At 37.7% G+C, this 13,634-nt stretch overlaps 3 protein-coding genes and 1 long non-coding RNA gene across 8 annotated transcripts; 3 read left to right on the top strand and 1 right to left on the bottom strand.

Moving 5' to 3' along the window:
* Positions 1-1,660: 1,660 nt before the first annotated feature.
* Positions 1,661-4,593, top strand: LOC110413198 (calcium/calcium/calmodulin-dependent Serine/Threonine-kinase). Its single transcript, XM_021423956.2, has 4 exons — positions 1,661-1,986; positions 2,262-2,848; positions 3,548-4,063; positions 4,161-4,593. Exons 1-4 carry the CDS (start codon positions 1,731-1,733, stop codon positions 4,284-4,286), a joined length of 1,485 nt encoding a protein of 494 aa, XP_021279631.1. The 5' UTR covers positions 1,661-1,730; the 3' UTR covers positions 4,287-4,593.
* A 431-nt stretch (positions 4,594-5,024) lies between these two features.
* LOC110413195 (uncharacterized) lies at positions 5,025-8,505 on the top strand. 5 transcript variants are annotated; one of them, XM_021423951.2, is made up of 4 exons: positions 5,025-5,427; positions 5,592-5,697; positions 5,847-6,227; positions 6,430-8,505. In XM_021423951.2, exons 3-4 carry the CDS (start codon positions 5,878-5,880, stop codon positions 8,351-8,353), a joined length of 2,274 nt encoding a protein of 757 aa, XP_021279626.1. In that variant the 5' UTR covers positions 5,025-5,427; positions 5,592-5,697; positions 5,847-5,877; the 3' UTR covers positions 8,354-8,505. The 5 variants fall into 5 exon arrangements, with proteins under 5 accessions (XP_021279626.1, XP_089639273.1, XP_021279625.1 ...); XM_089783147.1 differs by lacking the exon at positions 5,592-5,697 and having other exon boundaries at positions 5,835-6,227; XM_021423950.2 differs by lacking the exon at positions 5,592-5,697 and having other exon boundaries at positions 5,066-5,427.
* Positions 8,506-9,545: 1,040 nt separating this feature from the next.
* On the top strand, positions 9,546-10,245 carry LOC110413206 (uncharacterized). Its single transcript, XR_002444930.1, has 2 exons — positions 9,546-9,685; positions 9,921-10,245. It is a non-coding gene; the product is annotated as an uncharacterized LOC110413206 (long non-coding RNA).
* Positions 10,246-10,385: 140 nt separating this feature from the next.
* LOC110413204 (protein RADIALIS-like 3) lies at positions 10,386-13,558 on the bottom strand. Its single transcript, XM_021423961.2, has 2 exons — positions 12,684-13,558; positions 10,386-11,700 (listed from the first exon to the last, which is right to left on the bottom strand). Exons 1-2 carry the CDS (start codon positions 12,968-12,970, stop codon positions 11,673-11,675), a joined length of 315 nt encoding a protein of 104 aa, XP_021279636.1. The 5' UTR covers positions 12,971-13,558; the 3' UTR covers positions 10,386-11,672.
* Positions 13,559-13,634: the final 76 nt, after the last annotated feature.

Genomic DNA, 13,634 nt, shown 5'->3' on the forward strand with positions numbered 1-13,634 from the left:
AACCGACAGCTTTCACTTCAACTTTACTGCCTCAAAAACTAAATAGATATATAGTTATTAGATAAAATAAATATTTATTAATAATGTTATAATGGTTATACCAATTATTTAATTAGAATTGCAATACAATATTGTTATCTAGCTAGATCACAAAATGAGTTAACTATGAATAAGATTAGGAGAGATATATATATATATATATATATATATAAAAGTTATATTTCTCAATACATATGTTAAAAAAAATTCTTACATTATATAAGTTACATAAAAATCTAAATTGTCCTAATTTCCGTATGCAATATAAAGTTAATCTTAATTTTATTCATAGTCTAATTTTAATTAAAATATCCATGATTTAACTCTAATTAAGATATTATAATCTAACTTTAATTAAATAATTTATATAATTATCTTAACTCATAGATTTCATACAAAAAAGTTTCCTTTCCTGGCTAGTTCCTATCCTCGGCATCAGTAAGGAACTTGCTCAATTTATCAAATGGTTCAAAGTTGAGGGACAAATAAAGGAAAAGGAGACCATTAACAATTTAAAACAAGAAAGCTGCATGTGGAGGAATGGTCATTCATTTCTGGTGTCACGACCATAATTTTCTTGTATGTCCAGACAGGGACAGTCCTGCAGAAAGAAAAAAGATGACAGTGGTCACACTATATGACTATAATAATAATAATTCATTATCTTAGAATTAATTTTCTCGCCAGATGTAGTGATGCCTTATTTATGTTGCTTGCCTCTGTATCGTCGGACTTAGCTATGTCAGTCGTGGGGAACATATAGCTAGCCAAATGTCCATCAACTCTGCATTAGCTGTTTGCACTTTGTATTCATTATTTCTTTTACTTAATAATAATAAAAAATGTTACCTGATCCTTTTATGGAAAGGATAATTGGGTTTGGTACCGAACACCTATCATTTAATGGAAAGGGTAAAATGATAAGATGTGTGTGCAATTTTAAGACTAGGATAAGACAATCTTTTTACTCTTATCATGTTTAGTCTGTACAAGATTACGAGTAAGATGGGATTACTCTTCATCACTAGTCAAACCTACATTACGATAACTCTCACCATTAACCTAAGTGATTAATATTGGCAAGAGGGTTGAGCAGACTGCCTATTTAAGATAGTATTCAAGATATTTATAGAAAGTTTAATTGGGTAAAAATCTTCAAATTCATCGATATAAAAAAAAAAGGCATTTTCTTTTGCTTTCTTGTTCTTCATTTGGCTGTTGGGCTTTTTGACTGAGCCCCACTTGTAACTAATTGTGCTGCGACCAGATGACCTAGAGTTTACTTGAAAGGGAACTGCTTTTGAAAGTTAATATCAGAAGGGTAACTGTGATCTATCTGCTTCGGCTTTAGAGCAACAGGAAGTCATGGTAGCAAGGAACCGAAGATATTAGGCCGTTAAAGACGTGGCTAAGGATAACATCAAAGTTATAACTAATGTATAAGTATACTAGTGATATAAATCTTCAAAAATATAAAATAAAATAAAATCTAGTGATCCTTTAATTTGTTACGTGGCAAAAGCTCGACATTACCTGATAAATGATGCAACCTCAGACCCCACCCTCTTCAAATCTCTATATATACCTGTTCTCATACGGGAGAATAACGAACCATAAAAGATCGCAACTACTCAGCTGGGAGCGATTTTTTTTTTTTTCCCTTTGATTTCTTTTTGAAAAGGCAGAGTACCATGGGAAAGGCTATGGAGAAGTCGTTGCTATTGCATGTGATGTTTCTGTGGGTAAATTTGCTCTTGTGGACAGTTAGTGGCAGACTTGGAAAGTCGGTAGAAAATGCCGAAGCAGAAATCTCAGCAGTCGGTGATCCAGGAATGAAAAGAGATGGGTTGAGAGTGGCCTTTGAAGCTTGGAACTTCTGCAATGAAGTCGGCTATGAAGCTCCTGGCATGGGGAGTCCCAGAGCTGCGGATTGTTTTGATGTTGTTAGTAAGTGCCGGCATAACTTAAAAACATACAGTAAAGCGAACTGCGATTTTCTTCTAAGTTTCTCATGTTTATTAAATCTTTTACGATACCTCAAGTCTGTAATGAAATAGAACTATCTTTTTTGGAGTTTTAGTATGATTTTATCAAAATGGGTGTAGTAAAACACAAACTACAATTCTGATTAGTACGAACTAACTAACAAAAGAATATGATTTCTATTGCATGTGACAATTGTTTAGTATTTGATCTAATAATTATTCTTGTAAATGGGGCAGATTCAACTCTGATACACAAGGTGTCAGAGGCTGATAACAGACTTTCGGTAGGCCAACCATTCAAAGGATTGAGTCCTGAAGCACTGAACAGCCCAGATCTTTATGCAGTTGAGAAGGAGCTGTATTTGGGTTCTTTATGTGAAGTTTCAGAAAACGGTTCAGAGCCATGGCAATATTGGATGGTTATGCTAAAAAATGGCAACATGGACACAAGGACCGGTTTGTGTCCTGAAGATGGGAAAGTGGTACCTCCTTTTACTACAGATAGGTTTCCTTGCTTTGGAGAAGGGTGCATGAATCAGCCCACTTTTAATCATCAACCGACAGAACTCTTAGCTGATGGTACAATGAGAGGATGGTTCAATGGAACTTATGATTTGGATGCTAATACTGTGAGCGGACTTGGTGAAAATATCTCCTATTATGAGGTGATTTGGGAGAAGAAACTTGGTTCTGGAAGTTGGGTCTTTAAGCATAAGGTCAGGACTACAAAGAAGTATCCATGGTTGATGCTCTACCTCAGAGCTGATGCAACTAAAGGATACTCTGGAGGGTACCATTATGAGACAAGAGGAATGCTCAAAACTGTAAGTTGAAACTCTTTGGAACAAGTATTGCTTTGCTTGGTTAATTAGTTTATGATCCCATTCACAAATTTTTTTTATCTTGATTTTGTTTGCCTAACAAAAATGAAGATTATTCTAGTCTCCCATCTTTTTCTGACACTAAATTTTGCCCAATTAACCCCTTCCCTTCTTTGGAGGAAGAAAAGAAAACGAAAAGGTCTAACCATAGTGCTCTAAAATTTTCGAGGACAAAAGTGTAGTTGATTGCTGATAATGTTATTCTCTGGCTTCTTGAAAGAACCAGTCATGGGGTAGGTGATTGAAAGATATCATTATTTGGGAGGCAAATTTTGTTACTGCAATATTAATCACGGATGATTTAATTTCTGGCCTAACTATGTTGTTGGTCAAGACATGAATAATTAGTTTTTACCGACTTTATTAGAAATTAAAATCAGACATCTTAATTACTTTTACAACTAATTCATACCAAATCATTGTCCTTACTTTGTGCGTTAACTGGACATTGGTTGAACTGGGACTGAGTTGACAGGCCTTGAAACAGATTCAATGAAGATCAACAAGGTCATACGATTAGTTTTCTTAATAAGACGACGGTGGGGGCTATAACTATGATTTGGACTGCGCTTATTTGAATATCTTTTGATACCTCTGCATATTCTCACTTTGAAAGAGTAAACAAATTTGATTTGCTTTCAGCTCCCACAATCCGCTGATTTTAAAGTCAGAATAACTTTGGATGTGAAACAAGGAGGAGGAAGCAAGAGTCAGTTCTACCTCATAGATATTGGCAGCTGCTGGAAGAACAATGGTAAGCCTTGTGATGGAGATGTGACCACAGACGTTACAAGATACAGTGAGATGATCATCAACCCTGATACTGCAGCTTGGTGCAGCGCGGATCATTTGATTAACTGTCCACCATGGCATATTACTCCAGACAACAAAAAGATTTACAGGAATGACACTAAGAATTTCCCATATGGGGCTTATCACTATTACTGTGGTCCTGGCAATGGTAAATACTTGGAGAAACCTGTTAGCATATGTGATCCTTATAGCAATCCGCAGGCACAAGAACTAGTTCAGTTGCTGCCTCACCCCATATGGGGTGAATATGGCTACCCAACCAAACCGGGTGATGGATGGATTGGGGATCCAAGAACTTGGACGCTTGACACCGGCGGTCTAGCCAGTAGACTCTACTTCTATCAGGTGATTGTTTGATTAATCTGTGTAACTCTTGTTAGAATGTGTTACTACTAAATAATCTTATTCCTTTTAATGGTTTATGGCTCTTGTTCAATTTCAGGATCCAGATACCCCTCCTGCTAAAAGAATATGGACGTCTATCGACATGGGTACAGAAATTTTTGTCAGTGACAACGACGAAGTGGCAGAATGGGACATCAGTGACTTCGACGTTCTTCTCACATGATTCTTGATTCAAGTCTTTCACCTTTCGGTTCCATTTATTTTCATTATTTTTAGCTGATTAGAAATAGCACAAGAAAGAAACAGGGTAAAGTAGGAGCATTTCTGATACCGATTCTTTTAAGAGTGCAAGGATATAGGACGCAACCAAGTTCCAAGGGCATGCTTTCCTAATCCTTGAAATATAGTCATTTCGTTACCTTGTCGAATCACCATGTCATCAGATTCCAGGTTTCATAGTCAATAATTTATTAACTGCATATTTTTTGACTGATTTGAAATGATTTTGAGGTTGAGTTTTGCTTAAGAAATGGCCTGTTTGCAGCAATCTTGGATGCCTTTTGTTTAGATATTGACTTACCAGCCTGAACTGTTTCCAGACATAAAAACAAAGGTTCCCCCCAACCCCCACTAATACTACATGACAATCTGATAGAAGCTTGATGGTTTCCAAATTCCAATAATGGGCACTTTTTTGACAAAAGTTCACATAAAGCTATGGGACCATAACAAAGGTTTGGACATAATCATGCTAGTGGTCCTACCATGTGGATTTGGTTGAAACGTCAAAATTGTACCATTTTATTCCCCTCAAAACACACACATAACAGTTGTACAAGCTATCACGGGATATAGCCAAAATTGATGCTGAGATGATGCATTACAGCTAGAACAAGTGCAAGCCCTCACGCTTTAAAGTAATTCCTTTGCACCTTTCCGTCTAAATGTGAAATACTACAAATTAAATTATACCAAAAACTTTTATTTAATAAAAGAGAAAAACAAAAAAAAAGGTTGTGCCAAGGACTACAAATGCCCAATCCAGGCTTGAGTCGAGGTCCAGCTTGGTTAACTTTTTACAACAGACTCAAAGCCCAGACCCACTCCTCTTTATTCTTCAAAGCAGGTCTGGAAAAGGCCCATGATGAGCCCCGCACACTTCCTACCGACGATGTCGCATTGTACGAACAACCTAATCGCGCATGCTACTGCTGCTCGGCGATCATATTCCCTCCGAAATTGCCCTCCAAAAGAAACAATAAGAAAAATCAAACCAAAATTTGGCCCAAAACTTTTTCGAAGGTCCCCATTGCAAATGCGCTTCTAAGCCGATCTTGGAATTAGGGTTTTCAATCTCTAAGAAGGTAACGGCGTTCTCGTAACTCTGAAAATAGGTTTTTTTTTTTTTTGTAATCTATTATATTTAGTTTACAAGCTGAGACTAATATTTGTGCTTATTGTTTCGATTTCAATTAAAAACTCTTCTTTTCTTTTCTTTCTTTTTGTTTTTTATTTTTGGCGAAGGAAGGTTTTTGTTTTCCTTTTTTTTTTTTTGACAGTGAAAACTCTTACTATGTTTGCAAGTTGGCATTTTACAGTAGATTTTAGTGGGTTGTACATGAAAATCGAAAAAGGTTTTTTTTTTAACTTAATTCTACATGATTTGAGCTTGTTTTAAGCTGAATATGTGCAATTTTATTTTTGTTTTGGATTTATTTACATTTTCTAATCTACCATCTTCTTCTTCTTCTTCATTTTTGCGCTGGCGGAGGGGTTCCTTTAGGTTCTGTTTTTCTTATATTGCTGGCAAAAGCATGGCTAAGGGAAAGCTTATTGCTGTCTGCCGGTCGGGAGGAAAGTTTACACCAAGTAGTGATGGCTCGTTGTCATATACTGGCGGAGATGCTCACGCTATCAGTATAAACACTGAAAGCAAATTCGATGAGCTGAAAGCAGAAGTGGCAGAGATGTGGAAGTATGATCCTGATTCCTTCACCATTAAATATTTCCTTCCACACAACAATAAGACGCTCATCACAATTTCCAACGACCAAGACCTGCAACACTTGCTGGATTTTCATGGAAACTCTGCCACCGTGGATGTATATGTCTTAACAAATGAGAATCAAATGAGTGACCAGTTGACAATGTCCCACAGTAGGGAGTATGCACTTCGCAATTTTTGGATGATGAAGAATTATGTTGTTTCCTATGTGGAATAAATAATATGTTTTGTGGTTATAGCTAACTTCGTCATCATGCTAATATCATTGAGGCAACTAGGTCTAATACTAGGGTTCATCCTTGTTGTTATTTTGCATTACCCTTGTAAACTATATGGTTTAAATGGATTCATATCATTGCAGGTCCAGAATGGGGGATGAGCCTGTGACTTCTCCTGATAGTTTTACTCATGCTGCTTCTGTTTCTGGAGACACTGAGCAACTTGATTGGTTGGCTTCTATTGCTTCAGTTTCCAGAGATATGAACCATCCCAATAACTTGACCGCTGAAGCTCCTAACAATAAGGATAATGGGCTGCAGAAACTTGTTAAATCTTGGGAAAATTGCTTAACCGGTCTGGATCAGCAGTTCAATAATGTTCATGATTTCCGTGTTGCTCTGAATAGATTCTCCATTGCTCATGGCTTTAAGTACACCTTTAAGACCAATAATGCTAGGTATGTGATTGCAACTTGCAAAGCTGATGGCTGTCCTTGGAGCATTCAAGCTGCGAGGTTGTCCACCACGAAGTTGTTTCTAATTAAAAAGATGAGTGAAACTCATAGCTGCGGAGCAGGAAAAAGTTCTGCTAGATGTCCCCAGGTCTCTAGTAAATTGGTCAAAATTCTTGTAAAGGAAAAGTTGCGAGATGCCCCACATGCTAAACCGAGAGAAATTGCCGATGAAATTCTTCAGGATTATGGATTTAAAGCAAGATATTCACAGGTATGGCGTGGAGTAGAGACTGTCAAGGAGAAGCATCAAGTTCCATATGAAGAGGGTTACAATCAATTACCTAGTCTAGTTAAGCAGATGGTAGAGAACAATCCAGGCAGCATAGCAACTCTATTCACCAGGGAGGACCTAAGCTTCCATCGTCTATTTATTTCCTTTCAAGCTTTATTACATGGTTTCAAGAATGGTTGCCGCCCCCTTCTTTTTCTTGACACTATGACCATAAAATCAAACTATCAGTCTGAGTTGCTGACTGCTACAGCTTTGGATGGAAATGACGGCATGTTCCCTGTTGCATTTGCTGTAGTTGATGTTGTGAATGATGATAATTGGCATTGGTTTTTGGTGCAACTAAAATCTGCAATTTCAACATTCCAACCACTAACATTTGTGGCAGATAGACAGATTGGGTTTAAAAAGCCTATTTCCATGATATTTAAGAATTCGCACCATGGTTATTGTCTCCGTCGTCTGACTGATAAATTAAAAAAGGATCTTGCTGGCGTACATACTGAAGAAGTACTTCAAGTAATTGTCGCACATTTCTATGATGCTGCCTGTGCAACCACACTTGATGGATTCAGGAAATGTATTGACAGCATCAGAAATATTTCACCTGAGGCTTGTGAATGGATCTTGCAAAGTGAACCTGAGCACTGGACAAATGCTCTTTTTCACGGTTCACGATATGGACACTTTTCAGCAGATGTTGCTGAGACATTTTATACTTGGGTAACTGACCTTCCTGTCTTACCAATTGTTAAATTGATTGAGACTATCTGCCATAAGATGATGGAGTTGATGAAAACTCAGCTTTCAGATTCAGGGCAGTGGTTGACAAAATTAACTCCCCTCGTGGAGTATATATTACAGCAAGATATTCTGAAAGCTAACATGCTTCAAGTGTCAGTATCACACGCAAGCACTTTTGAGGTCTGTGACAGTTTGGGTGCAATGAATGTAGTGAACACTGATCTCTGGGACTGTAGCTGCAGGGAATGGCAATTGAAAGGTTTTCCGTGTTGCCATGCTGTTGCTGTCCTTCAGTGGTCAGAAAGGAGTTTATATGATTATTGCTCCGAGTACTATACAGTTGATGCTTTCCGGTTGACATATTCAAACTCCATAAATCCAGTTGCAACAGCAGGTAGGCCAGTGCAAAAGAAATCCTCAAAAATCGAAGTACGCCCTCCTCCTCTCTATCCTGCCTCTGGCCCTCCCAAGAAGAGAAGGATACGAAATAGACATAAAGGACCCTTGAAACGGCCCCTGCATTGCAGCAAGTGCCAAGGAGCTGGACATAATAGAGCAACATGCCGTATATTTTCATAGTCGCACTAGTGTTACTGAAGGGATGTAATATAACTGTAGATACTCTCTTGGGAGTAGGGATGGAATAAGTTAGAAAATCCTAACTCCATTGAAATGTAATACAAGTATTGGCGGGTCTCACAATTTTGGGTGGGACACCCATGTTCATCTAACTTTAGCATTGCCAATAGTTATCAATCAGAAGTATGTTTTTTGGTGATGAAGCCATTTTCTTCTTTATAATTTTCAAGAATGGTGTACTCTTTTTACTGGTCTCAATATGTTGATATAGATTGCTGAGTTGGATTCTTTGAAGGTTTTCCATGCAGCCTCTTGTTTTTTTTTTTTTTTTTTTGGGTCCCTTAATTGGTAAGTTCTTCGACCATCCAACATTTAATAAGCTCGAAAGGCTCATATCTGTAGGCTTCGACTATACCCTCCCCCCAGATTGCCTCCCCATGAGGCTTTCAGCGGGGAAAAGAGGGAGGGAAAAATTACAATAAACTTGTACGAGTTCCCAATTTCCTTTTATTTAACCCAATCACGGAATGTACATCTGATTTTCATAGAAGGATTGCTGACTTTTCTTATTGGGGTTGGTTTGGTGGTTTAAGGTTGCTCAACCTCACTCTAGTTGTCGATTTCCTAGATCGAGAGGAGACATTTCATCTGATTTCCACCACCACCTACCCCTTTCCAAGTTAAACCAAGACCTCAATCTCTTTTGCTGAGATAATCCAATTTCTCCTCCTTTCAATCGATTTTCTGTTGCTTTGCTGCATCTGCCTGAAAAAGGATGGTACTGGAAACACAATTTCTCCTACCAGATCCACCCATACTTACTCGGCTTTCAGGATTAAATGGAACATACGATTTGAAATCCACAACATGATAACCTGAATCTATTTATTCAAAGATTCCGTGGACGTGCTCATTCAATTCTTTAAATACTGGCATATTTTATTCATTTTTCTGGTAAGGGTAAAGCATCAGTATCATTGGAGAATATGAGAGTAGTACCAGCAGAAGGGTAGTACACATTCGTCCTATAGGAAATACTCAAGAACTTGTATTTTCAGTTAGCACTCAAAGTTGTTAGTACAGAGTCAATTTGTCCAGCGAGAATTTTATAGTACATTTTGTACTATAATCCTTTTGGGTTTGTAGCATAAATAGCTCATATGACAGCATAGACTCAAAACCAAGTTTCTTGGTGGCTGAAAAGTGTATCATGACTTGATGAGTTTGTCATAAAAGAAGGATGGGGACCTAAGCCCTGAGGTCATTGTGCAATTGCCAGGTTTTTAAGGCTTTGACAGATACACTGAAACAAGGTGATTGCAAGAAAGTGAGGTAAAAGTCAATAGGGAGAGAGCGAGAAAGATGTGAGAGACCGACCAAGACAGGGAACAGGCTGAGCATGGATGAATCTACCAACAGGCTTCTGTTGTCGATCCGCCCATGCACTGCCTCTTCCCTGGCTCTGCCTCTTCCGTTTTCTCCTCCCTCTTTTTTCATCTTCATTATTTTTGGGATTATTCTTTCTCTGTTTTGTTATAATAAGCAATAACCAAGTGATTGAATTCAGATCCAGGTTCATGATAGCTACGTTTAACAAGAAGCCAAGATAAGCGTGGTTAGCTATACCTCCACCACCCCCGACCCCAGCTCTTTTTTGCCCTTTTTGTTCATTTTCTTTTGTTTTGTTGAAGATAAAACTATTCTCTGAATCCAAGTGGAGCTACCTTCTAAATCTGTTGACCTGGCATTAGTGCAATCAGATGTGAACATGATCGCCTTGTCCAGCGGCAGCGGATTGTTTTTTCTTTTATTTATTTATTTTATTTTTTGCATGACTGTGGAGTATATTCATTTCATTATACTTTGAATGAAGTTTCTCTCGATATTTAGAATTTCAAGATAATTAATAAGTAGCGATTCTTAAGTCCATTTATACAACATCTGTACCATAAATGGGAATGTAATAAAAACAAGCATTAGCAACCTGTAGCCATAGTTGTCATTAACGGAATCAGGCGAGCGGAATTGGTTGGAAACGTTTCATAGCTTGGAGATTAATTGTTTCACTAATTACGGAAAATGCATTGCGATTTTGCAATCATTTCTGAGAACTTGGTTGCCTTTGTTCTTATTCTTCCACTATCACCATTGGTACGGGGAAAACGACGCAATTAACACTTACATGCCGCATTGCTTTAAGAGACTGAAGACCGAGGGCACAGAGGATTTCCGGTTTTGCCAAAGCTGCCATTCCTGTTTCGAATTGGTCCCATAACTCCATAAGCATTTTGTGCTACACGGAAAACGAAGAGACGAATTCTTCATTGAGATTGGTATTCCCTTTACAGGGGTGTAGTAGCAGGGCTCTTTTTTTTTTTTTTTTAAACAAAATAATTTTCCTTTCCCAATTAGGTAATTGTAAAATACAATCTCATGTGCTAGGAAGGGAAGATTTCTGTAGTTTGATCATTCTATACAGAAAAACAAAGATAAATTGGGATCTCGGATTGATCTTGCTTGTCATTGCTTCTTTCCAGGCAGTAATGCCCGAATCTTTGCAAGCAGAAACCGCACAGAGCTTAAAATTCACTGGATAAGGCTGCAATAATGATATTAGTTTCTCAAATGTTATGCTACGCTTGTGGTCAGAATCATTTATATTGATAAAACACATTAATACGAAACTAATCTCTCAAGCTCCTCTTCTATCTCATGATATAGAGAACAAACCCCCGGAAAAAAGTATCATCCTTGTGGATACCGAAATTTCTCTGACTAATGAAATCAAGTTCATTTACAGCTAGAGTGGCATAATTATGCCCGTAAAAGTGACCAACTTTAATGGATTTTGAAAAAGCAGAGAATCATGTTCATATTAAGCAATGTAAATGAGTGGTAGCTAAGAGTTCTCCTAGCAAGTCAGATCTTGGACGTTGCCGGCATTGTGCCCCGATAGAGACTTCAGATCATCGGGGAGATGGTTCTAAGTTTCTGAGTGTGATTAAGATTAGTACTCATAATCATTAAAAGGCAAGTAAAAATAAGCCTAACACATCATGCTACTCAACTTCCAATTAAACAAGGCTCCAGACCCATTTTCTACTATCAACAAATTGAAATGTTAAAAATCCTTCCAACAGTTTCTGTTTCATAATGAAGAGATTGATTACATCTAGGAACAGCGGATATAGCAGTAGGATTGATACATTAATAATAACAACCAACCTTGTTAAATATGCCCTGCATTCTTACCGGGACATGGGTTTTGGCAGCCACCAGTAACCAATCTGCTTTCATAAACCAGAACTAGCTCAGAAGATCAATTTATGTCCAATCGAACCAGCAAGCTGTGTTAGCAAAAAGACTATAAAAATCAGAAAAGATTACACTATTTCAACCTAATAAGTTTCAGAACAATGTTTACTAGGCAGACATATACAGAATCTGACGCCTAGGGTAATGGCTTGCTAGAAATGAAGATATTAATAACCTTCATTTTAGATGTAGAATCGCATAAATAGCAGAATCATTCATCCAATTATAGAACCTGATCTAAAGCTTACTCGAATACAGTGCAAAAGAAAATGAAAGCAAAAAAACAAAGTGGAAAAGGGAAAGCACCCTTTGGAAGTTGACTTTGTTTCAGGCTTTCAGCTAAGGAATAGATTGGTGCCGAGGGTTACTCGAGCTGAAATTGCTTACTCTACATCTATTAGCAGAATAAAACCAGAAACAAACTTCGAAAAAGAATTTGTCGATATTTCTTTGGATATCTTTCTTAGCACCACAGATGATGCTCAATTCAAAGTCAATGTCTTGGTGGCCTGCACTGCTAGCTAAAGAGAAATATATCCTGAATTAGAATAGAGAAATAATTTGCTATGAAATTGGCTATTATGATGAAGGAAAGGCCAAAAAGGAAAAAAAAAAAACCAGAACATAAAAGGCAAGTATAAACAATGAAAAGTCCTAGATTGGGAGGCATAGCAAAATAGGATTCTTCTACTTGTTCCTAATGAATGGCCAAGTCAAAGTTGAGCTGGGAATTAGCCCAGATGTCTATGCATGCGTGAATCAAGTTCCTTGATCAGTTGAATCCCAAAAACACTCAGAGCAAACTGTACAGTTTCCAGAGTCAACAAATTCAGATGAACTAGAATCCTAATTTACTTCCAATCTAGCTGTAAATTCCAATGATCCTAATCAATTACGACTTATGACTCATTAATCATCAATATAGACCAGAAAGGTTTCATGAAACATGATGGGCTAGAGGGGGAAAGGATATAAAGAATTGGTAGAAGAGAGGCAAAAAAGAAAAGTTACGTACCTGTTATCTTCATCAGTCCAGCAGACAGATTGATTGCAGTCGACTTGAATACAAGACTGAGCTTCGACAAGTTTATGGTCCAGTTTACCAGACTCTATAAACTGCAAATCTTCCAAAAGTATCACATAATGTTTCTGAACTTCTTCGGCACTTTTTTTCCCTCCAACCATGGCTGCAACAACTTCCCAGCGATCTGGGTGTTGCTCATCAACCAATGCTAGAGCCAGCTCAAACAACTTGTTCTCCTCCCAGCTCCACCCACACAAAACTTTTGGAAAGTTATCCATATGTCACCTCTGAAAAAACCTTTTCCTTTGATTGATTGATGTGGCTCTTTTGAGGGAAATAAGGAAGACTTAATAATTGCTTCCCATTCTAGGATTCATCGAAGTAGAAGAAGAAGAAGAAGAAGAGCTGAAGAGGAATCTTTTTAGGCGACTTGTTTGATTCTCTAGACCAGATTCTAACACCCCTGTCTTTAGGGGGGTGTCAGATATCTGTTGTGAGTAGCAAATCTATCCTTTTTGTTTGTTTTTTCCAGGTCTTTTTGTCAGAGACAACAGGGCTTTCCCTAGATGTAGATCTAACCATGGGCAATCAAATGGTAAAAAATGTAATTATAAACCCAACATAAAAGAATATACAAATTTAATCCGTCTGGCCTAAAACAGGAAAACGGCAGGTCAAAAACAGACAAAACTTACAGACTTTACTAACCATTTCTTGCAATACCTAGAATACCACTTTCCTCCAAGTCTAGCATCGGATCCTTAATGTTGTTAAATCCGGAAAGGCAGCATTACATGCAATTTTAAAGTAATTTAAACCAACAGTTGGAAAAGAATCAAACATGATTTTATCCTAACCCAATCAACCTTTTTCACATTTTTCCAAACTTCTACCCTGAAACGAAAGAAAGAGACTTTTGTGGGTAGGATCACACCTTGCCTG

This window comes from Theobroma umbraticum, unplaced genomic scaffold (genome assembly GCF_002168275.2).
Source record: "Theobroma umbraticum cultivar Fairchild unplaced genomic scaffold, ASM216827v3 scaffold_4.1, whole genome shotgun sequence".
Lineage (NCBI taxonomy): Eukaryota > Viridiplantae > Streptophyta > Magnoliopsida > Malvales > Malvaceae > Theobroma > Theobroma umbraticum.

Bases quoted from the DNA above. Each gene is read 5' to 3' on its own strand.
- LOC110413198 (XM_021423956.2), top strand. From the start codon at position 1,731: ATGGGAAAGGCTATGGAGAAGTCGTTGCTATTGCATGTGATGTTTCTG. The intron at 2,849-3,547 runs GTAAGTTGAAAC...ATTTGCTTTCAG, and splicing joins CAAGAGGAATGCTCAAAACT to CTCCCACAATCCGCTGATTT. The intron at 4,064-4,160 runs GTGATTGTTTGA...GTTCAATTTCAG, and splicing joins GTAGACTCTACTTCTATCAG to GATCCAGATACCCCTCCTGC.
- LOC110413195 (XM_021423949.2), top strand. From the start codon at position 5,749: ATGTGCAATTTTATTTTTGTTTTGGATTTATTTACATTTTCTAATCTA. The intron at 6,228-6,429 runs GTATGCACTTCG...ATATCATTGCAG, and splicing joins ACAATGTCCCACAGTAGGGA to GTCCAGAATGGGGGATGAGC.
- LOC110413204 (XM_021423961.2), bottom strand. From the start codon at position 12,970: ATGGATAACTTTCCAAAAGTTTTGTGTGGGTGGAGCTGGGAGGAGAAC. The intron at 11,701-12,683 runs GTACGTAACTTT...TTGCTAACACAG, and splicing joins TGGACTGATGAAGATAACAG to CTTGCTGGTTCGATTGGACA.